The sequence below is a fragment of the Lolium perenne genome, chromosome 6, assembly GCF_019359855.2.
Source record: "Lolium perenne isolate Kyuss_39 chromosome 6, Kyuss_2.0, whole genome shotgun sequence".
Taxonomy (NCBI): domain Eukaryota; kingdom Viridiplantae; phylum Streptophyta; class Magnoliopsida; order Poales; family Poaceae; genus Lolium; species Lolium perenne.
The window spans coordinates 136,906,810-136,931,673 of NC_067249.2; the positions used below are offsets into that span (position 1 = coordinate 136,906,810).

At 45.2% G+C, this 24,864-nt stretch overlaps 2 protein-coding genes and 1 long non-coding RNA gene across 3 annotated transcripts; 2 read left to right on the top strand and 1 right to left on the bottom strand.

Moving 5' to 3' along the window:
• The first annotated feature begins 1,085 nt into the window (after nt 1-1,085).
• LOC127334411 (tuliposide A-converting enzyme 1, chloroplastic) lies at nt 1,086-2,280 on the top strand. Its single transcript, XM_051360858.2, has one exon. The coding sequence runs from the start codon at nt 1,202-1,204 to the stop codon at nt 2,141-2,143; it is 942 nt and encodes a 313-aa protein (XP_051216818.1). The 5' UTR covers nt 1,086-1,201; the 3' UTR covers nt 2,144-2,280.
• A 5,134-nt stretch (nt 2,281-7,414) lies between these two features.
• LOC127329045 (uncharacterized) lies at nt 7,415-8,094 on the top strand. Its single transcript, XR_011746552.1, has 3 exons — nt 7,415-7,444; nt 7,556-7,639; nt 7,726-8,094. It is a non-coding gene; the product is annotated as an uncharacterized lncRNA (long non-coding RNA).
• A 4,065-nt stretch (nt 8,095-12,159) lies between these two features.
• LOC127329043 (uncharacterized) lies at nt 12,160-14,326 on the bottom strand. Its single transcript, XM_051355589.1, has 9 exons — nt 14,261-14,326; nt 13,985-14,173; nt 13,498-13,852; nt 13,315-13,421; nt 12,914-13,114; nt 12,702-12,830; nt 12,514-12,626; nt 12,356-12,431; nt 12,160-12,276 (listed from the first exon to the last, which is right to left on the bottom strand). Exons 1-9 carry the CDS (start codon nt 14,324-14,326, stop codon nt 12,160-12,162), a joined length of 1,353 nt encoding a protein of 450 aa, XP_051211549.1.
• Nucleotides 14,327-24,864: the final 10,538 nt, after the last annotated feature.

A 24,864-nucleotide genomic window follows, 5' to 3' on the forward strand; every position in this document is an offset into this window, starting at 1 on the left:
TTAGATCTTAGGACCCTTTGATGATTATCAGAATTAAGGCCCCTGACATTCCAGCATAATATCCTCCATTTTCTCACTTGTGCACTACACATTTATAAGACAATAAAAGTTTTGACTGACAAGCAAAGGAGACCAACTCCACTGCCAATAATACTGAAACTGTCATAGCTTAAGGAGAGCTTTACATAAGACCCACATTGCATCCACTGATATGACAAGTACCAAAAAGGGCACCAGAAGGACACACACTGATCATTTAATACATGGCCAAAAGAACTAGAAACACCAAAAGCAACTCTGCACAGGGAGCAGCAACCCCCCTTGTTCCCCATGTCTTCAACTATCATTAGAAGAGTCCCTGGTACTCTTGCCCTTAGGATTAGCCTTAAGCTTCTCCTCTGTAATCAAGTCAGCATCAATACCAAGTGCAACCCCAACTCTCTGCATTATGTGAATAAGTGTCTCTGGGGGAATCTGCACTTCATTATCATCGGTATGGTGCTGCTGTGACTCTTGGCAGCATCAATATCCTCTTGGTACTCTGTTTGCATCATTGGCTACGTATCAACAAGAGAACAAATACTACTACCTCTTAACAGATGTCCAAGATTTATCTAAATTGAAATGTATCTAGAGTTCTAGACTATGTAATGTCTAGATACATCCAAATTTAAACAAATCTGATATAAATTTAGACTTTTGTTTTCACTTAGAAATGCACGTTCAATGTCTATTTAGCGACAAGTTACCACATGGTAGCTTTAGTCCAATGCGGCGAGGGGCTCATAATTTCAAAGTAAAAAAAAAAAAAAAGCATAGCTGAAGGACTCTTCCTTTATAGATCTCGTCGAGAGAAAAATCAACAATGGAGATAGATATAATGTACAGTATTTATATTGGACGCAAGAAGCAAGCCAAAGTGACCGGCGGACGCCCCTGTCGGTATCCACCATTCCACTGCTCGCGAACATCCTGGCATCTAGAAGCGGCGACGAAAATCACGCACGTAACTCGGCTCAACCACACAACATCATTTCACGTCACGCCAATCGCAACGACAAGAAATGCACCTGGCCAGTACCTAGTCAGTGACACTCCAACAAAGATAACAAGACTAGAGCTGTAGAGGTAAAGCAACAACCGGCTCTCAGCTCAGCTCAGCTCGCCCACACAGCGCCCATCGACCCAAGCAGTTGCGACCATGGCCTCCAGCGCCGCGCCCACCGTCGACGACGAGGTAGTCCGCGAGTTCGGCCCGCTGCTCCGAGTCTACAAGAGCGGCCGCATCGATCGCCCCATCGTGGCCCCGCCCGTCGCGCCCGGCCTCGACGCCACCACCGGCGTCCAATCCAAGGACGTCGACCTCGGCGTCTACTCCGCCCGCCTCTACCTGCCGCCCTCCGTCACGACCTCCGGCGCCAAGCTCCCCGTCATCGTCTACATCCACGGCGGCGGCTTCGTGGCCGAGTCCGCCAGGTCGCCCAACTACCACCGCTTCCTCAACGACCTCGCCTCCGCCTGCCCGGCCCTCGGCGTCTCCGTCGACTACCGCCTCGCCCCGGAGCACCCGCTCCCGGCGGCCTACGACGACTGCCGCGCCGCCCTGGCCTGGGTCCTCTCGGGGGCCGACCCCTGGGTGGCCGCGCACGGCGACCTGGCCCGCGTCTTCGTGGCGGGCGACAGCGCGGGGGGCAACGCCTGCCACCACCTCGCCATCCAGCCGGACGCCGCGCGCCTCAGGGGCGCCGTGCTGATCCACCCGTGGTTCTGGGGCTCCGAGGCCGTCGGCGAGGAGCCGCGCGACCCCGCGGGCCGCGCCATGGGCGCGGGGCTGTGGCTGTTCGCGTGCCCCGGCACCACCGGCGCCGACGACCCGCGGATGAACCCCATGGCTCAAGACGCGCCGGGGCTGGACGGTCTGGCGTGCGAGAGGGTCATGGTGTGCACGGCGGAGGGTGATTTCCTCAGGTGGCGTGGCCGCGCGTACTCGGAGGCGGTGACCGCGGCGAGGGGCGCCGGCGGGCTGGAGGTGGAGCTGCTGGAGACGGAGGGGGAGGGGCACGTCTTCTACCTCTTCAAGCCCGACTGCGACAAAACCAAGGAGATGATCGACAGGATCGTCGCCTTCGTTAACGCAGCGTGATGGCGGCATGCGCCACCGGCCTCCCTGCGTTGCCGCGTTATCAGCCCCCATTGCAGCTCGGTGAATTTAGTCACGGCAAGAGACTTTGTGCACCATTCTGGGATTATTATCGAATAAATAAAATTGACGATTTGGAATGCGCGCGGCCTGTTAGTCAGAAGCCTTTTCGAATTAAGGAACTCCTCGTCACCCATTTTCACATTCAGTGGAACTGATCCTTTACTAGTTTCAGCTCCAGAGTGCACACAGTAGCATTACCAGATCTTCAGAACTTTAATCACTTTCCTCCCAAACTGTATAAATAGGAAATATTTCTACATGACTTCAATACTCTGAGTTTGAGATTTCTATGGACTAAAAAGACCCCTTGGAATGGAAGAGAGTAAATATTAAGCATTTGGTCATTCTGAATTAGAACAACAAGTCCAGCTTAGGTGATGACATAATCTGTTCATGCCTTTATGTCTTATTACGGGATTTTGTGTCCTACTGCTTTTTACAAGGATAGCAGGCAATATGGAATTCTCTAGGTAGAATAGTTGCTTCACATGCATTATTACATAATAATTAGGGCACCTCTAATTCTCTGCCGACTGAGAATTAGCTTAATTATCGATTGGCATTATCCCATTATTTTGTACTACGTGAATAATTTTCATAGTGCATGATTTCTCTCTCCATTGCAACACACTTGCAACCGAAAAAAAATCTTACTTCCAACCCATTTTAGAATTCCTCGACATAATTAGTTCTATGTCTCTTCAGCTTGGATGTGCTTGGATAGCCTCACCATGAGATACCTGTCTACGTTCCCACCAGGTATACCAAACAGCCATGGCGATCAGATCATTCCTCATCAATTCTGGTACGTCGGGTACAGTGGCCTGCTTATCCCGAAGCATCGCTTCCAGGGCCTCCCCTCCATTCCTCTCCATAGAACACACATGAGATATGAAATCACAAAGGCCGAGTTTGTGCCAAATTTCAGTAACTCTTGAACATAGGAAGAAAGCATGGCGGATACTTTCACAATCCGTTTGGCATAAGGTACACTGAGAGCTAGGAATCATGTGTCTATTTGCCAAAACCCCGTTGCAAGGAATAGCCTCAAGAAAAGATCTCCAGAGATGAATCTTGATTTTTGCAGGGACAATGAGAGACCATACCGTTTTCCACACAGGAAGATTTGAAGAAGTACCATATCCACTAGTTCTTCTCAATTTATTTCCATGTTGATGCTCCCATTCAAGATGGTAACAGGACCTCACCGAAAACACCCCAGTTTTTGTATAGTGCCAAGATACAAAATCCTCCATACTGCTTCTAGCAAGCGGAATATTCAGAATTCTCTGGACATCAATAGGCCAAAACAGTTCACCCAATATCTCCTCATCCCATGTCTCCGATTCAGCATCAATAAGATCTGAGACTTTGGAAAGCACTATGTTCCTTCTTCGAGTTGCAATCATCCTATTCAGGCTACCAGGGACCCAAGGATCACTCCAAATATTAATGTGGGAACCATCCCCCACCCTCCACATATGTCCTCTCTTGAAGGTTTGGATTCCAGCCCAAATGCTTTGCCAAGTGTATGAGCTCCCCCTTTTCAGATTACAATTTAGCATATCACCATCGGGAAAGTATTTAGCTCTTAAGACCGAAGCACAAAGAGAGTTTGGATCTGACAGGAGCCTCCAAGCTTGCTTTGCAAGAATAACTAGATTGAAACAATGCAAATCTCTAAAACCCATACCTCTTTGGTTTTTTTTTGGCACACACATCTTCCACCACGCAAACCAATGCATATGTTTTTGTTGATCCTCATCTCCCCACCAGAACTGGGACATTGCAGTTATTACCCCTTTGATGATCTGTTTGGGTAGTTTGAAAACATACATGGCATATGCAGGAATGGCTTGAATCACAGCTTTTAACAATGCCTCCTTACCTCCGAAGGACATATTTTTCTCTTTCCAACCACTAAGCAGCTTCAAGACTCGATCAATAAGATGTTGAAAACAATCTGACCTATCCACACCAACAAGAGGTGGCAGACCAAGGTACTTCTCTGTAATCGCCTCAGTCATAATATACAAAACAGTACACACCTCCCCTTTTGTATCCACACTTGTGCAAGGACTAAAATAAATGCTTGACTTAGCTTCACTTACTAATTTCCCCGATGCAACACAATAATCATCCAGAGCCCTCTTCAGTCCTGTAGCATTCGAGACATCCGCTCTCACAAGAATTAGAGAGTCATCTGCAAAAAGAAGATGTGAGACAGCGGGGCCTCTCTACTAACTTTCACTCCCATAATATTACCCATACTTTGTTCAAATTTGAGAAGACTTGGTAGACCTTCCGCGCAAAAGAGAAATAAATATGGTGAGAGTGGATCACCTTGGCGGAGCCCCCTTGATGGATATATGTAATCTGATAAATTATTATCAAGTCGAACTTGGTACCTTACCGAAGAGACACAAGCCATAATAAGATCAACCCAGCCAGAATCAAAACCTAGCCGAAGCAAAATTCTTCAAAGAAAAGTCCATTCCACTCTATCATAGGCCTTGTGCATATCGAGCTTCACCGCACATGTACCAAATTTCCCAGTCTTCTTGTTTTTTATTGCATGATAGCTTTCATATGCTACCAACACATTATCCGTAATCAGATGTCCCGGAACAAATGCACTTTGTGTGATAGAAATAATATCTGGAAGAAGGAACTTCAATCTATGAGCAATCAGCTTAGAAATCACCTTATAGACGACATTACATAGGCTTATGGGACGAAATTGTGTAATAAAATCTGGACACTCCACTTTTGGAATTAGCACAATTGTGGTATTATTCCAACCCTCTCGGATATCCTTGGAGTTCACCGCAAGGAGGACTTCATCTATCAAATCCTCACTAATGATATGCCAAAACCTCTTGTAAAAAACAGCATGCAATCCATTTGGTCCCGGGGCCTTGAGCAGGGCCGGCCCTGAGGCAGTGCAGCCAGTGCGGCCGCACGGGGCCCCCGGCTGCTAGGGGCCCTCACCCAGGTAATTTACATGAAGGCCCATTAGCTTAGAAAAATAATCAGCAAACCCACGTATGCCGCTATCCCTAATCGCAAAAAGAAAAATGCCAGAGTACTGCCAATCCACCTCGCTCGATTCGCGGCGTCTTCTCGCCTCCTCGTTCTACCCCATTCCCCAATCACAGTTGACGATGGGTGGCACTCTCCAGTCAAGATTTCCAACAAGTTCCTCCTCCATCTGCAAGGGATCCCCTCATATTAGGTTAGTCTGCTATTGTTCATCTGATTTAATTAGATTGGATATTTGGATTCTTTCGGGCCCTGGATTTGTTCTCCTTGATTCCTCGTAGGGCTTCATTTCAGAAAGGTAAAAGGTGGAAGAAGAGTAGTGGATGATTGGGGGCAGCGGCAACCAGGATGACAGGGGGCAGTGGGTGGCGACAATCTGATTGCCCGCAGTGGCATTTGGCAGCCATGAACTACCACGACAGTCTAACCAAGGGCAACCGGCGGCAAGCGGCCAGAAGCACGGCAGTTTAATTCATGGTTCAGGTGCTTTTCTTTCAACAATTTAATTTTATATATAAATCTTGTACTAGTGTATGTGCTTCCGCAAGTCTGAGATGTCAAAGTGCATACCAGGTTAAAAAAAAAGGGGGAAATAAGAGAGTTGTATTGACGCAATTTAGATGGGATTGCATATGTGACGTGTCTACAGAAAATTTAGAGAAAATTGTGTTGTTCAAATGTCTATTGAATATTATAAATAATTTTGTTTGATATATATTGCTACTGAAAAAAAAAATCTCTAAAACTCTGTGTATAGGGGCAGGCTCTATTTTTTTCTCTTGCACCGGGCCCCCCCCACATCTCAGGGCCGGTCCTGGCCTTGAGATCACCAATATTAAAAAGAGCTTTTTTAACCTCTTCCCTAGTAAACGGTGCCATCATCAGCTTCTCATTCATCTCATTTGAAACACGGGGTGTGCTCCGGTGTCCCCCCCCTGGTGAACGACGTTCAGGTGGGATACCCGTTGGAGACGGTGGGGCCGTATTAGTCGCGTATAATTATACTCCACGTCATTTTCCACATAGATGATCGGAAGCCACGCAGGTATTGTACGTATCTTAGGTGAAGACGGTTTCCGCCGGCCCCACGTCATTAGAATCGGAGTTGGACCCGAAAATTACGTCGATCAAGTGTAGTTGATGCCGGCGATAGGCGGTGGTTACGGGGAAAATATTTGAATCCTTGCGTGTGCGCCATTGCTGGTTCTCCTTAGGGTTTGGAAGGTTCTATCGGGAGGGAGACGGCAGGGACGACGACGTTGGGAATGGCAAGGCGTAGCGGTTTCGTTCGTGTGCGCCATAGCTCGTCCTCGTTAGGGTTTGGAAGGTTCTGTCCATCGGGAGGGAGACGGCAGGGAGGATGATGTTGGGGCGGCAAGGCGTAGCGCACTGCGACGAGGAGTCTGGGCAAGGTCGGACGTGGAGGCGGGAGGCGGATCCGGCGACGAGGAGTCTGGGGCAAGGTCGGACGTGGAGGCGGGAAGCGGATCCTGCGACGACGAGGCTGTGCAAGGTCGGACGTGGAGGCGGGAGGTGGATCCGGCGACGAGGAGGCTGGGCAAGGATCGCACGCGGGTTGTTCCTGCTGCTACAGGCGGCGTTAGGGTTTGGTGGATAATTGTTGGTTCGTGGTAGGTAACTGATTGTAAGAAGTAATTGCATGTTCATGATTTGGTTGATGTTAGGGTTTGGGTTTCGAGCTCCTTTTTTTGAGATGTACTTATTTTGGTTGTTACTTTGAACAGGCGATGGACGTTTCAGATTTGAGTGCAAGTTCAATGGAGTACGAAAGCGGAAATACAGATGAAGAGGAATTCAATATTTCGTCTGCCAACTATAATGCACCTCCTGAAGATGAACAAAGTTCTGGAGACGATGATGTCGATGAAAGTGTGAGTGAAACGGAAGTACTAGTTTTATTTAGTACTTGCATGTAAGTAGTTAAATACTGAATGTGCATATTTTTGCTAATAGATGGATGCAGATGGTGTTGATGTAGAAGATGATAATATAGAGCAAGAAGAAGATATTGACACTGATAATGTGAGTTTGTAGTAATAATTGTGTGATTGCATAAAAATATGGAATGTCTGATAATGTGAATTGATGTTGACATGGTTTAAAATGCATTAGATTCAGAGTGATGTTGTGGAGGAGCCAACTGATGATGAGAGATTGGACTGTGGTTTTGTTGATGAGGTATGCATTTTAATTTTATTAGGTGATATGTATGTTTAATTTATATTTAATAACTCAACAATGCATTTTATATAGTGCTGACATGGCCGTTAATATTTCTTGTTTGGTCAGGTCTTAGTTGGCGATAATTCTTCTTACGACTATTACGGTGATTCAGACTTGGAGACTATAGAAGAACCTGTTAGAAGAAGACATGTAAGATTTATGAATTTATTCGTTGTATGACTCGCGGCCATGGCGTTTAAAAAATTGTTTTAAATGTTATCCAATTGTGCATGCAGGTGAAATCAGTTGGTAAGAAAAAGAATGGATCAGAGGATGAAGATGAGAGTGATACAGAAGATAAGAGAAAGTTTTACTGGGAAGTAATGGAGAAGACCTTTGTGTCTGAGGCAGCTGCTTATACTTTTTATAATGGATATGCTCGACAAGAGGGATTCAGTGTAAGAAAGTTCAAGTTCAAAGAGACTAAGGGTGCTAACAAAATAGTTCGCAGAAGGCGGTTTGTGTGTTCTCGGGAAGGAAAACGTAACAGCAAGTTTCTGACTATGGACAACCGCACTCGTAGGTTGAGACCTTTGTCACGTTGCAATTGTAAAGCGGAGTTGGATGTGAAGCTTGATAGAGGTTCGGGGGTTTGGCGAGTTGCAAAATTTGTTTACAAGCACACCATAAGTGTGCAGAACGAGCGAGAGCCCATTTTTATGGTCACATAGGAGGATAAAAGATTTCCGAAGCGGAGATATTAGCATTGGCAAAGCTGGGGTTAGGAAGCATGTGATCATGGATACCTTCCTCAGCAAGTATGGTCGGTACACCACTGTTGGGTTTACGAGGAAGGACTTGTACAACATGTGCTGCAGGGAGAAGAGAAAGTTACTTGCAGGTGGTGATGCTAGCTCAACCATTGCCATGATGGAGAACCGGAGGAAGAAGTTTGCTGATTTTTTTTTTGAGTACGACGTTGATAGTAAAGGTCGTTTGAAAAGCTTGTTCTGGTGTGATGCTCAGTCCCGGCAGGATTACAACGATTATGGAGACGTACTTGTGTTCGATAGTACATATAAGATGAACCGATATGGTATGCCATTTGTTCCGTTTGTTGGAATTAACAATCACCGGAGGACGACAGTTTTTGCGTGTGCCATCTTATCAGATGAGAAGGAACGCACGTATGTATGGTTACTGAAGACATTTTTGAAAGCTATGTTGCAGCAGAAACCCAAGTCAATAATCACCGATGCTGATAGTGCGATGATTAGAGCTATTCGAAGTGTGTTTCCCGAGCAGTCGCACCGTATTTGTTCATGGCACATTGAAAAGAACATGGCTCGGCACCTAAGTTTCAAGTCGTTGAGTGAGTTTCGGGCTCTGTTGTATTACACGACCACACCGGATATATTCGAGGAAAGATGGCACGCTTTTATCCAGAAATGGCAGACGAAGAAAACACAAACGTGGCTGAAAAGAATGTACAAGAAGAGGAGATTATGGGCAGCGGCGTACCTATCTGAGGGGTTCTGGCTTGGTATGAAAAGCAATCAACGAAGTGAAAGTCTTAACTCATGTCTTCACCTACACCTAGACTACGGTATGACACTAGTGGATTTGATTTTGCACTACGAGAATGCTATAGTGCGCATTAGAGAGACGGAGGCAAAAGATGACTGCATTAGTTCACAGACATCACCTGTACCAGTAACCAATTTGAGGAGAATTGAGAGAGCTGCTGCAAAGGTATTCACTCCGGCAAACTTTTATATATTGCAGCAAGAGATATATAAAATAGAAGGCATTGAGGTTATAGATCAGTATAAGGGAACAGAAGGTGAGATGCAGTTTGTTGTTGCTTAGAAAAAGAGAAAGCATGCAAAGTTTTATGTTGACTATAAACCGGCCAACTCGGATAAATTAGTAGAGTGCAGCTGTCGAAGGATGATCCGGAGGGGACTTCCTTGCAAGCATATTCTGCATGTACTTGATGTGCTGGATTTGGATGAAATACCGGGTTGTTTAGTTCTTCTGCGATTCTCTAAACAAGCTAGGGGTGGCTTGCCAGCGAGGCGCACGAGCGATCTACATGATTGGGGTTTTCCCGTAGCGGAGGAGCGACAAAGATTTACGGAGTTGAATGTGTTACAAGCTGAAGCATTGCAAGTTGCATACAAAGATCCACTGTTGTTTGAGCGGACCAAGGCATTTTATGCTGACATTATTTCAAACAAGATGGAGTATGATAATGTACCCAACCGTCCCACAAACTCGGTGAATACTAATGTAAATGAATTGGGTGACCCTGCTCAAGTTGCTGCTCGAGGTGCGCCTAAGAAACGAAAGCGTAGAGATGATGGACAAGGACCCGTGACAATGAATGGAAGGCCATTATCGTATGACGAGCGGGGTAGGGGGATTCGATGTAGCAGATGCAAAAAGGCTGGACACACCAAACGTAGCTTGAAGTGTGACCTGAATCCTAGGTGAGTATAAATTTTTGCTGGCGATGAATTATTTATGCATCCTTTTAAACTTTAGTTATTTACTTTATCATCTGTTTTGTTAATTGCAGGCATGTTGCGCATATGTTTGGAGGTCAGGATGATGAATGACTTATTTTGATGGACGAACTTGGCACGACATTATAAAGCTTTAGTTGGCATGCCGATATGTGTTATGTAGTCATTGGCTATATGAAGCTGTAGTCATTGCTCATTATGTGCTGTATTTGAAATTTTTTGATGATACTGATATTTTGATGGTGCTATTACTACATTAATTGATGCTGATGATATTTCACAATTTTGATGCATACAAATTGTTCGCAGACCGTGGTTTTAAAGTTATGTTATTTAAAGATCTGTTATATGAAGGTGGAGTTGGAATGGTGACATGGGTTTTAAAGGAGATAATTACAAAAAGCCACGACAATTGCGGCTAGGGTTTGAAAAAACCTCCGCCTTTCATATTTTTGACAGAAAACCACCAGTTTGATCTAACAGCGTGACAGATACCCACCACTTCGCGAAATGAGCTCGGTTTAGCGGGTTAAGCATCAAATTGACAGGTGGGGTCCATAGTCAACCTGACGTGGCACGTCCGCCGCCGCAGGAACGCAGGTGGGGTCCATAGTTAACGCCCAGGTCAAAACGACCAGGCCGGCCCGTGCGTTTGGTCGGTCTGTTCTTTTCTCCCCTTCTCCCGTCCGCCGCCGTCGCACGTCCGCCGCCGCAGCAACGCCGCCGCCATGCCGTCGTGGAACGACGGTGAGAGCAGCAGCCAAGACAGTCTGCTCTCTGAGTTCGCACATGGGGCCGATCTGAGCCCAACGTCTCGGGTACGTGTTGAGGTAGGGTTAGGGTTTGGTAAAATTTGGGAATTACTTGATTTACTCTGTTGTATTCGAATTGGTTGCATTTAATCTTGTGATTTAGGTCCCAGAGACCATGTATGATCCGGATTACGCCGGTGTTCATGCTGGGCCGGAGCGCTGCCACCATCACTTGCCGTGCCACAAGTATGTGGCATTCGAGGGGACGAACACGGGTCGGAGGTTCTTGGGCTGTGGATGCAAGGTAGGAACATCTCTTCAATATCTTGTGCATTTAGAAATCCTTGTGCATTGAGAAAATGTTGTGACAGTTCTTGTGTTGTGGATGGATGTAGCAATAGAAAACCTTGTGTCATATTTAGCACCATAGTTTTGATCCACATTGTTTCATCAACACTTGTACTAAATTTTGGAATAAAAATAATTTTCAGGAAAATATTTGTGAGACAGTATTTTGGGTGGATCAGGAGTGGCCACAATCTCTGAAACATGCATTGCTCCAGTTGTGGCATTCATTTGAGGAGGAAAAGGATACCAGAATCTCTGGTAATGTAGAGTATGCTACTGCCAATTACCAGCTAGTGCTTGAGAAGAGGGAGCTGGAAAAGAAAAACCTTGAACTGCATAAACAACTTGGTAGCCTGAGTAGTGAGCAAGAAGCAATGGTTGCAAAATCTGCTGCTGAACTTGAGAAGGTTATGAGGGAGAAGGCAGAGCTGCAGATTGCCACTCTAAAGGAGGAGAAGAAGAAGCTGGAGTATTACGTTGCAGATCTCTTCAATATTAGAGATAGAAACCAGAAGAAGATGAAGGCCATACAAGAGATTTGTGCAAGTTGGGAGTGAAGCATGCCACTATGTTGATGTAATAAAGGTAGTAGATGTTCTATCTCTGAGATTTGTGTTTCTGAACCAAGTACTATGTATGTTGTATCAATGTGTGGAGAGATCTCCTGTGTGGACCAAGTACTTAGTGTTGTTGTATGAAATAACTGTTGTGTTATGAAATGCATGGTTGAGTAGCTACATTGTTTGCCAATGTGTTATAATGGATCCATCGGAGAGGGTACTGGGGCGCAAGGCCTGGCTTCATTACAGATGGTCTGTCGATGCTACTATGGTTGATGCATATTTGTCATATAAGTGCTGTTGAAATTTTGGTAACATACTTTTTTGTTTCACAGTAGTAGCTTAATATATAGATCAATCACAGTAGTAGATCAATCACAGTAGTAGCTTAGTATATAGATGAATACTTAAAATCACACAATCACAGTACTTGCCAACCGTACTTAAATGTCATACATATAGATTCACAGAAGCCGAGATTGACACAAGCTGGGAAACCTTCTACGGGACTAAAACCCAACCTATGATCACTGCTGCTTGATCTACTTAGTAAATCTCTTGGAGATCCGGATAACCTTCATTTTCACCGTCTCTAACAGATTTGAAGTTGCTAGAACTATCTGTGCGTTAATTAGGTTCCTTGATCCGTTTATCATCTCCTGCAAACAATAGGCATCGGTTATTCATTTTATGTACCACGGAACAAAGGTGTTTGGTCACCATGTAGAATATCAGTACCTGTGATATTTCTTTATTCCATTTATCTCCATCCCAATGTTCCATGCATTGAAGAACAAATAAGCCACATGAATTGCTGCACAATTAATTCGGTTCATTGAGTTAGTACATGTAATAGTAGTGTAATATGTATTTAGTTCTAGTTTGCATGTACTGACCCATCTTTTTGCTGCGGCATATCGTATGATTTTATATTCCAAGATATCACATCAGGGAAAAATCCAGATGTAGATTTGTTGTACTCTTGGATGTCAGCAGAAATTTGTTGTCTCTATACAAATATAGATAATTAGATGTTTGTGTACGCATGCAATTTGAAGACAATATGTAGTAGAAGAAACAGTACCAGAGCCCTGACAGTGTCTATGGTCACACTTAATGGAAATAATGAGTCAAGAACTTGGAATTCTTGCTTCGGTGTGTGCATGATGACGGTAGTCCAGTGATTGTTCGATATGTTAACTGGAAAATATGCCTGTGTCACAGGAAAAATTGTCAGTACATGCAATGTAAATTAGTATTACTACTAAATTTTGTCATATTGATGGAATACTTTACCTTGTCCCGCCTAAAATATTCGTCGATAACTCGTTGAATGCTTCCAGTTCTTACAGCTAGGTGATCATCGTTCTTATTATTTTTTTTTGTTTTGTGGCCCTTGCGATGTGCTTCTAGCAGGAATGATGACCTCCACGCTGCACATAAGTACCGATCATCCCCAACACGACGAGACAAATCTCCAATGTAAGCATCGATAACCTGAAAAACAAAGGTTTGGTGTAGTTAACACACAAACATACTTGAGCATAATTCATACATTCAAAGTATGTGCACAGTTCAATCGTCAGCAATATACTTACATCATCTGTACACCATTTATGGTCTAGAACCACTTTAAGCCGTTGTGATGTCAACGTGACGCCGATATCATTTTTGTAGATAATTTTTTTCCCATTTACCTCACTCTTGCAACAGAGTTGAACAAAAATCTCTGCTGCTGCAATGTGTTCCGCTGTTAAGGCAGTAGAGTCTTGCGGAATTTCAACATCATTGCTGGACGGAGTAGCTGTACACAAAAAATGCATTGTGTTTAGTATCACATTAGTAATCAAAAATTTAAGTACATATCTTCCGTTGCGTACCTATTGCGGGAGTTGGCTTTTTTCGAGGTTGTCGTTTCGTTCGATTCTCAATGATATAAGGATACTGCAGTTTAAGAGGGAGCTTTCGCTTCCTCTTTCCATTTACATCTTCATTCTTGCCGGTTGCACTGTTGACGCTTTTTGATCCTTCTGAGGCAGCCTCTTTGTGTTCGTCTTCTTTGTTCATATTTTTGAGGGCAGGTTCAAAAATATTTGATGGCACCTCCGATGAAGAGGCCTCCTTAAAATCTTCAGCAAGTTGCCATGGATTGTCTGGCGTGCCATCCCCTAAGAAGTCACACTTGGTCCTTGCAGGTGTTATGTAATCCTCTTCTTTATTGTCCTCTTTCGACACCTACGGAAAGGAAACATACAAGCACGTGACGCAGGTGAAATATCCAAAATATTACAGACATTGTATATTGTAAGATTGTATATTCACAATAGTGGAAGCATGGTAGTCTGCATTATTTGTTTTCAAACTAACCTTGTCAACATCTTCTTTAGGTAATGACACACTCCGGGTGTCACTTTTTTTGTCGTAAACAAATTCTTTCCGTTCAGGTACTCCGTTGAGGTAAGATCCGCAGCCTTCGTCATAACAGTACTGATCTGAAAGTGTTTCCGCGAATGGCTTGTACCTAACACCTGATTTGTTTAATAATTTGACAACATCCTGCAAGAAGGAAACAAATTTTAGGATGTCAATAATAATTAAATACATGGTGAACTTTGTTGTTCATAATTATTTCGGCCTAATCACCTTGGCGCATCTCTCAGGTAGGTCTTCCATTATCTCCCTCTTAAAATCCTGCATCATCCTCTTCATGGTGGTTTCCATCTTTATTTCCCACGACGGGCCAGGTTTTCTCGAGGTACTAGCCTTCCCAGTGCTCCTTCCATTGCCCTTTCCATTGCTCCTTCCAGTACCCGGTTTTTTTTATTTCTGCACCCATGTTTTTGTTTCCATTTGTTTTCTTCCCATACTGTCGCCTATATTCCTCTGTGATGTTATCTTCAATCTAAAATTAACAAATTTAATATGTCAGTACGATATTTGACAGTACATAGTTATATGCAAAACAACTATAATAATTGAAATGGCCGGTATATGTATGCTTACCTTAAGGATACCTTTGCCCCGGCCATTATCTTGATCATAGCTATCTCTCAAGGCTACAGCAGCTTCTGTCCAGTTGATCATAAGTGGGCGTGAAGACATGCGAGCATAAAGTGCTATCTCATCAAGAGGTTGCACTTTCTCCCAATACAAGTACTACATGTAAAAAAAATACAAAGGACAGTTAGTGTATGTTGCAACAAATACAACAAAAAAAAATTAAAGGACATGTACCTCTAAAACCGCGACATTGCCTTTCGGCCACTGCCTAACATATATTCCTCTCCGGCAAGTGCTGATCTGCTCCATGACATATGCAAGCGTGAATTGGTTCCAATTCAAGTTGTGTAACTTGTACATTGTTTCCACAAATGCATAGAACGGCTTGTAAACCGTATATGTCGAAGTAGGAGCTAAGACAGTCCCTATAAGAATTAAGACAGCTCTTCGAAGGAAGTCGTCATTTGTGGCTTTTGACGTAATGATTTCATCAATCATATCTTTCATGACTAAATTACCAGTTTTTTTACTAAGAAATCTATCAGGTATGTTTGTTTTCCATTCTTCTCCTTCCTCTTCCAAAATATCTGCAGACGACAAGCCTTCATCCTCTAATCCTAGCAAGCATTCCACATCCTCATTTGTTGCCGATATTTCTCCCACCCTTGGTTCAATGATGAACCTACCCTTTTCCGCATCATAAACCTGCAGCATGTATTTGACCAATAGTGGCCGTATCTTTCTAGATGGAATTTGGATCATGCATCGGCCAACAGCACAAGTGCGTAATTTGTCTCGTTGCTCGTCGGTCATTGCTGCTACGACTTTCTGCCACCTAATTATGTCACAGAAAATCTCCCCATCCGGGTCTTGCATCCTGCAGACCAATTGAACAACATGAAATTAAAAGGAGGTAGGAAATAAAATTGTACAACTGCATCACATGAAACTAATACACTATACCCTGGGGTTTAATTACGTCATAACAGATTTCAACATCATGTGACAGCAGCTGTTAAATTCACGTGATAACAGAGTTGAACTTCATGTCATATCAGATATGAACTTCCTGTGAAAACACATCTGTACTTCGTCTGCTAACATGTATGAACTTCATGTGATAACAATTATGTATTCCGTCTGCTAACATATATGAAGTGCAAGCTAGCAATATGAATCAAGTCGTAAGTAGCTGAGGATGGGTATATACAAATCAATTAATGACTCAGTTACATAGACAAACATATGTTTTCCTGGAGATACATGACTAACGGGATCGTTCCTTTGTGTTGCATGTGATGAGGACTATCTATACCGCATGTGGTGAGGAAATTAGGGTTGAGGGAGGAGGATGCGACCGTGAGAGAGAGTATGGTCGCGTCACAGATGATGGTGGCCGCGGCATACCTGCGTTTGTCGAGGCAGAGACGGTGGCCGCCCTAGATACGAGGATGTACGCGGCAGAGACGATGAAGGCCGCAGCAGAGATCCACGGTCGCCGCGGGAGAGATCTTGTTCTCGATGCACATACGACGGTGGCCGCCACAGAGATGTGCGTCCGACGGTCGGTGATGTGCGGGGTGCCGGACGGTGGTTCGGCTCGGGGGCGGCGGACGGTGGTTCAGGTGGGGGGCGGCGGACGTGGGAAGATGGAGGTTGAGAACTAGGTCAACGAGTCCACGACCTGCACTATTTCTACCCAATCACCCCGCACTACTCGCACGTAATGTACCAGTCAACGCATTCATTAATCATTAAATGGGCCGAAAGCCCATTAAGTTGTCCCAACTCATAATAATGCAATTTACGTCCCATATTTGTAATTATTATTTTCAATGCAAAGTTTCAAATTCCATTCTGGTTGTTACAAATAATAATTTCCAAATTGTACTTCATGCACATTACATCTATGTCTGTAAACTAAGATCTATCATGTATGAAGAAAGTTACAATTTTATTGTTTCATACAAATTATGAAAAATATTATGAATTTTTTTTGCTGCATCCCTTAAATTTTGTGCAAACAATAGTTCACATCACAAGTTTCACATCACAAGGTTCACAAGTGTGCCAAATCTTGGCCAATTCCATGGTGGTTTGGTCATTTTTCATGAATTTCCCCCTCTTTTCGTCCGGAAACCCCTGTCTCGACACATCTACACCATGGGGCCACCATGGAGCCAACTCCAGAATGGGAAAACACTGAGCAACCAAGGTTTCACATCACAAGGTTCACAAGTGTGCCAAATCTTGGCCAATTCCATGGTGGTTTGGTCATTTTTCATGAATTTCCCCCTCTTTTCGTCCTAAAACCCCTGTCTCGACACATCTACACCATGGGCCCACCATGGAGCCAACTCCAAAATGGGAAAACACTGAGCAACCAAGGTTTCACATCACAAGGTTCACAAGTGTGCCAAATCTTGGCCCATTCCATGGTGGTTTGGTCATTTTTCATGAATTTCCCCCTCTTTTCGTCCGAAAACCCCTGTCTCGACACATCTACACCATGGGGCCACCATGGAGCCAACTCCAGAATGGGAAAACACTGAGCAACCAAGGTTTCACATCACAAGGTTCACAAGTGTGCCAACTCTTGGCCAATTCCATGGTGGTTTGGTCATTTTTCATCAATTTCCCCCTCTTTTCGTCCGGAAACCCCTGTCTCGACACATCTACACCATGGGGCCACCATGGTGCCAACTCCAAAATGGGAAAACACTGAGCAACCAAGGTTTCACATCACAAGGTTCACAAGTGTGCCAAATCTTGGCCAATTCCATGGTGGTTTGGTCATTTTTCATGAATTTCCCCCTCTTTTCGTCCGAAAACCCCTGTCTCGACACATCTACACCATGGGGCCACCATGGTGCCAACTCCACAATGGGAAAACACTGAGCAACCAAGGTTTCACATCACAAGGTTCACAAGTGTGCCAAATCTTGGCCCAATCCATGGTGGTTTGGTCATTTTTCATCAATTTCCCCCTCTTTTCGTCCGGAAACCCCTGTCTCGACACATCTACACCATGGGGCCACCATGGAGCCAACTCCAAAATGGGAAAACACTGAGCAACCAAGGTTTCACATCACAAGGTTCACAAGTGTGCCAAATCTTGGCCAATTCCATGGTGGTTTGGTCATTTTTCATCAATTTCCCCCTCTTTTCGTCCGAAAACCCCTGTCTCGACACATCTACACCACGGGGCCACCATGGTGCCAACTCCAAAATGGGAAAACACTGAGCAACCAAGGTTTCACATCACAAGGTTCACAAGTGTGCCAAATCTTGGCCCAATCCATGGTGGTTTGGTCATTTTTCATCAATTTCCCCCTCTTTTCGTCCGGAAACCCCTGTCTCGACACATCTACACCATGGGGCCACCATGGTGCCAACTCCAAAATGGGAAAACACTGAGCAACCAAGGTTTCACATCACAAGGTTCACAAGTGTGCCAAATCTTGGCCCAATCCATGGTGGTTTGGTCATTTTTCATCAATTTCCCCCTCTTTTCGTCCGGAAACCCCTGTCTCGACACATCTACACCATGGGGCCACCATGGAGCCAACTCCAAAATGGGAAAACACTGAGCAACCAAGGTTTCACATCACAAGGTTCACAAGTGTGCCAAATCTTGGCCAATTCCATGGTGGTTTGGTCATTTTTCATCAATTTCCCCCTCTTTTCGTCCGAAACCCTCGTCTCGACACATCTACACCATGGGGCCACCATGGTGCCAACTCCAAAATGGGAAAACACTGAGCAACCAAGGTTTCACATCACAAGGTTCACAAGTGTGCCAAATCTTGGCCAATTCCATGGTGGTTTGGTCATTTTTCATGAATTTCCCACCTCTTTTCGTCCGAAAACCCCTGTCTCGACACATCTACACCATGGGGCCACCATGGTGCCAACTCCAAAATGGGAAAACATTGAGAAACCAAGGTTTCACATCACAAGGTTCACAAGTGTGCCAAATCTTGGCCAATTCCATGGTGGTTTGGTCATTTTTCATGAATTTCCCCCTCTTTTCGTCCGAAAACCCCTGTCTCGACATATCTACACCATGGGGCCACCATGGTGCCAACTCCAAAATGGGAAAACACTGAGCAACCAAGGTTTCACATCACAAGGTTCACAAGTGTGCCAAATCTTGGCCCAATCCATGGTGGTTTGGTCATTTTTCATCAATTTCCCCCTCTTTTCGTCCGGAAACCCCTGTCTCGACACATCTACACCATGGGGCCACCATGGAGCCAACTCAAAAATGGGAAAACACTGAGCAACCAAGGTTTCACATCACAAGGTTCACAAGTGTGCCAAATCTTGGCCAATTCCATGGTGGTTTGGTCATTTTTCATGAATTTCCCCCTCTTTTCGTCCGAAAACCCATGTCTCGACACATCTACACCATGGGGCCACCATGGTGCCAACTCCAAAATGGGAAAACACTGAGAAACCAAGGTTTCACATCACAAGGTTCACAAGTGTGCCAAATCTTGGCCAATTCCATGGTGGTTTGGTCATTTTTCATGAATTTCCCCCTCTTTTCGTCCGGAAACCCCTGTCTCGACACATCTACACCATGGGGCCACCATGGAGCCAACTCCAAAATGGGAAAACACTGAGCAACCAAGGTTTCACATCACAAGGTTCACAAGTGTGCCAAATCTTGGCCAATTCCATGGTGGTTTGGTCATTTTTCATCAATTTCCCCCTCTTTTCGTCCGAAAACCCCTGTCTCGACACATCTACACCATGGGGCCACCATGGTGCCAACTCCAAAATGGGAAAACACTGAGCAACCAAGGTTTCACATCACAAGGTTCACAAGTGTGCCAAATCTTGGCCAATTCCATGGTGGTTTGGTCATTTTTCATGAATTTCCCCCTCTTTTCGTCCGAAAACCCCTGTCTCGACACATCTACACCATGGGGCCACCATGGTGACAACTCCAAAATGGGAAAACACTGAGCAACCAAGGTTTCACATCACAAGGTTCACAAATGTGCCAAATCTTGGCCCAATCCATGGTGGTTTGGTCATTTTTCATCAATTTCCCCCTCTTTTCGTCCGAAAACCCCTGTCTCGACACATCTACACCATGGGGCCACCATGGTGCCAACTCCAAAATGGGAAAACACTGAGCAACCAAGGTTTCACATCACAAGGTTCACAAATGTGCCAAATCTTGGCCCAATCCATGGTGGTTTGGTCATTTTTCATCAATTTCCCCCTCTTTTCGTCCGGAAACCCCTGTCTCGACACATCTACACCATGGGGCCACCATGGAGCCAACTCCAAAATGGGAAAACACTGAGCAACCAAGGTTTCACATCACAAGGTTCACAAGTGTGCCAAATCTTGGCCAATTCCATGGTGGTTTGGTCATTTTTCATCAATTTCCCCCTCTTTTCGTCCGAAAACCCCTGTCTCGACACATCTACACCATGGGGCCACCATGGTGCCAACTCCAAAATGGGAAAACACTGAGCAACCAAGGTTTCACATCACAAGGTTCACAAGTGTGCCAAATCTTGGCCAATTCCATGGTGGTTTGGTCATTTTTCATGAATTTCCCCCTCTTTTCGTCCGAAAACCCCTGTCTCGACACATCTACACCATGGGGCCACCATGGTGCCAACTCCAAAATGGGAAAACACTGAGCAACCAAGGTTTCACATCACAAGGTTCACAAGTGTGCCAAATCTTGGCCCAATCCATGGTGGTTTGGTCATTTTTCATCAATTTCCCCCTCTTTTCGTCCGGAAACCCCTGTCTCGACACATCTACACCATGGGGCCACCATGGAGCCAACTCCAAAATGGGAAAACACTGAGCAACCAAGGTTTCACATCACAAGGTTCACAAGTGTGCCAAATCTTGGCCAATTCCATGGTGGTTTGGTCATTTTTCATCAATTTCCCCCTCTTTTCGTCCGAAAACCCCTGTCTCGACACATCTACACCACGGGGCCACCATGGTGCCAACTCCAAAATGGGAAAACACTGAGCAACCAAGGTTTCACATCACAAGGTTCACAAGTGTGCCAAATCTTGGCCCAATCCATGGTGGTTTGGTCATTTTTCATCAATTTCCCCCTCTTTTCGTCCGAAAACCCCTGTCTCGACACATCTACACCATGGGGCCACCATGGTGCCAACTCCAAAATGGGAAAAGACTGAGCAACCAAGGTTTCACATCACAAGGTTCACAAGTGTGCCAAATCTTGGCCAAATCCATGGTGGTTTGGTCATTTTTCATCAATTTCCCCCTCTTTTCGTCCGGAAACCCCTGTCTCGACACATCTACACCATGGGGCCACCATGGAGCCAACTCCAAAATGGGAAAACACTGAGCAACCAAGGTTTCACATCACAAGGTTCACAAGTGTGCCAAATCTTGGCCAATTCCATGGTGGTTTGGTCATTTTTCATCAATTTCCCCCTCTTTTCGTCCGAAAACCCCTGTCTCGACACATCTACACCATGGGGCCACCATGGTGCCAACTCCAAAATGGGAAAACACTGAGCAACCAAGGTTTCACATCACAAGGTTCACAAGTGTGCCAAATCTTGGCCAATTCCATGGTGGTTTGGTCATTTTTCATGAATTTCCCCCTCTTTTCGTCCGAAAACCCCTGTCTCGACACATCTACACCATGGGGCCACCATGGTGCCAACTCCAAAATGGGAAAACACTGAGCAACCAAGGTTTCACATCACAAGGTTCACAAGTGTGCCAAATCTTGGCCAATTCCATGGTGGTTTGGTCATTTTTCATGAATTTCCCCCTCTTTTCGTCCAAAACCCCCCTGTCTCGACACATCTACACCATGGGGCCACCATGGTGCCAACTCCAAAATGGGAAAACACTGAGCAACCAAGGTTTCACATCACAAGGTTCACAAGTGTGCCAAATCTTGGCCAATTCCATGGTGGTTTGGTCATTTTTCATGAATTTCCCCCTCTTTTCGTCCGAAAACCCCTGTCTCGACACATCTACACCATGGGGCCACCATGGTGCCAACTCCAAAATGGGAAAACACTGAGCAACCAAGGTTTCACATCACAAGGTTCACAAATGTGCCAAATCTTGGCCAATTCCATGGTGGTTTGGTCATTTTTCATCAATTTCCCCCTCTTTTCGTCCGGAAACCCCTGTCTCGACACATCTACACCATGGGGCCACCATGGTGCCAACTCCAAAATGGGAAAACACTGAGCAACCAAGGTTTCACATCACAAGGTTCACAAGTGTGCCAAATCTTGGCCAATTCCATGGTGGTTTGGTCATTTTTCATGAATTTCCCCTCTTTTCGTCCGGAAAACCCCTGTCTCGACACATCTACACCATGGGGCCACCATGGTGCCAACTCCAAAATGGGAAAACACTGAGCAACCAAGGTTTCACATCACAAGGTTCACAAGTGTGCCAAATCTTGGCCAATTCCATGGTGGTTTGGTCATTTTTCATGAATTTCCCCCTCTTTTCGTCCGAAAACCCCTGTCTCGACACATCTACACCATGGGGCCACCATGGTGCCAACTCCAAAATGGGAAAACACTGAGCAACCAAGGTTTCACATCACAAGGTTCACAAGTGTGCCAAATCTTGGCCCAATCCATGGTGGTTTGGTCATTTTTCATCAATTTCCCCCTCTTTTCGTCCGGAAACCCCTGTCTCGACACATCTACACCATGGGGCCACCATGGAGCCAACTCCAAAATGGGAAAACACTGAGCAACCAAGGTTTCACATCACAAGGTTCACAAGTGTGCCAAATCTTGGCCAATTCCATGGTGGTTTGGTCATTTTTCATCAATTTCCCCCTCTTTTCGTCCGAAAACCCCTGTCTCGACACATCTACACCATGGGGCCACCATGGTGCCAACTCCAAAATGGGAAAACACTGAGCAACCAGGGTTTCACATCACAAGGTTCACAAGTGTGCCAAATCTTGGCCAATTCCATGGTGGTTTGGTCATTTTTCATGAATTTCCCCCTCTTTTCGTCCGAAAACCCCTGTCTCGATACATCTACACCATGGGGCCACCATGGTGCCAACTCCAAAATGGGAAAACACTGAGCAACCAAGGTTTCACATCACAAGGTTCACAAGTGTGCCAAATCTTGGCCAATTCCATGGTGGTTTGGTCATTTTTCATGAATTTCCCCCTCTTTTCGTCCGAAAACCCCTGTCTCGACACATCTACACCATGGGGCCACCATGGTGCCAACTCCAAAATGGGAAAACACTGAGCAACCAAGGTTTCACATCACAAGGTTCACAAGTGTGCCAAATCTTGGCCCAATCCATGGTGGTTTGGTCATTTTTCATCAATTTCCCCCTCTTTTCGTCCGGAAACCCCTGTCTCGACACATCTACACCATGGGGCCACCATGGAGCCAACTCCAAAATGGGAAAACACTGAGCAACCAAGGTTTCACATCACAAGGTTCACAAGTGTGCCAAATCTTGGCCAATTCCATGGTGGTTTGGTCATTTTTCATGAATTTCCCCCTCTTTTCGTCCGAAAACCCCTGTCTCGACACATCTACACCATGGGGCCACCATGGTGCCAACTCCAAAATGGGAAAACACTGAGCAACCAAGGTTTCACATCACAAGGTTCACAAGTGTGCCAAATCTTGGCCAATTCCATGGTGGTTTGGTCATTTTTCATGAATTTCCCCCTCTTTTCGTCCGGAAACCCCTGTCTCGACACATCTACACCATGGGGCCACCATGGAGCCAACTCCAAAATGGGAAAACACTGAGCAACCAAGGTTTCACATCACAAGGTTCACAAGTGTGCCAAATCTTGGCCCATTCCATGGTGGTTTGGTCATTTTTCATGAATTTCCCCCTCTTTTCGTCCGAAAACCCCTCTCTCGACACACCCCTACCATGGGGCCACCATGGCACCAACGACTAAATTTGAAAAACCTTGGCAACCAAGGTTTCACATCACAAGCTTCACAAGTGTGCCAAATCATGCCCCATTCCATGGTGGTTTGGTCATTTTTTGGACATTCCCCCTCTTTTCGTCCGAAAACCCCTCCGTCCAAACACTTCCCTTTGCTCTACTATATTTACAGGCAAGGACTGTTGCTGATCTGCTCTAATATTTGGATGATTTGTTGCTGATGTGCTCCAATATTTCGATGATTTGTTGTAATATTTAACTTGGATTAAATTTAAATTTGCATTACTCATAGTGTGCTACCATATCAGTAAATCCACAGCCATGTTACCTAACCATCTATATGCAAATTTGTCACTACTAATACACTAGGATTCAGGAAACGCCCTCATCATGTTAATGAAAGACATGCATATTTTTGTTTTCAATTATGGATTACGTTTTTTTTGTTTATGTTTCAAACTTGTGCTAAACTTGAGCTGTGCTTCCATTCACAAATTAATGCAACATGCAACCACCATCATTCCAAATGAAACACAGAGCTAAGCATCATAACCTACATAATAATTCAACACACAACATAGATCCACACAGATTCAGTAATTAAGACCATCACTATAGTAGATGGTCTGACAACTCAGTTCAAAAGCAAACCAAACATTGTTCAACACAACACGCAGCAGTAGTTCCAACATCATAAACCAAAAGCATATCTACAAAAGCAACCAGAGCAACCACCATCCACAGGAGCTAGGCTTCAAGCATCCTCCATAGCAAGCACCAAGAGAAGCCCATGATGCTCTGCCCTAATCTGCTTGGAGGTGCCAGTCTGGGCTAGCTCCTCGCAGTGCTGCCTCAGGCTATTAATCTTCCCATCCCTGGGCTTCACCTTGTGCCATGGACAGAAGTACTTCCCCCTCTTCTTGAAAGGGAAGGCCCCAAAGATCCAGCCTTCGCAGCAGCTTGGTCTTGAAGGATCCAATGTTCCTGCTGTCCACGGACTCGGCTGAATCCTGGGAGTCATACTGCACAACAACAAAATGTACAAGTTATGATTAAAGATACAAACCAAACACAATGAAATACATGCAATGGTACAGAACAACTTGTATAGCTCACCTCCAGGGAGCCATCTGAATCCTGCAACTCCTCATATGGAGCAGGGACAGGTGGAGCAGGCACTGGTGGAGCAGGCACAGGTGCAGCAGGCACTGGTGGAGCAGGGACAGGTGGAGCAGGCACTGGTGGAGCAGGCACAGGTTCTTCCTCCTCCTGGATTGGAGGAGGGACAGGCTCTAGCTCCTGGATTGGAGGAGGCAC

Excerpts from the sequence above, each read along its gene's own strand:
- LOC127329043 (XM_051355589.1), bottom strand. The coding sequence starts at position 14,326 with ATGAAGAGGATGATGCAGGATTTTAAGAGGGAGATAATGGAAGACCTA. Across the intron at positions 13,853-13,984 it reads CTAAAGAAGATGTTGACAAG|GTGTCGAAAGAGGACAATAA; the intron begins GTTAGTTTGAAA and ends TCCTTTCCGTAG. Across the intron at positions 13,422-13,497 it reads AAAGCCAACTCCCGCAATAG|CTACTCCGTCCAGCAATGAT; the intron begins GTACGCAACGGA and ends TTTTGTGTACAG.
- LOC127334411 (XM_051360858.2), top strand. The coding sequence starts at position 1,202 with ATGGCCTCCAGCGCCGCGCCCACCGTCGACGACGAGGTAGTCCGCGAG.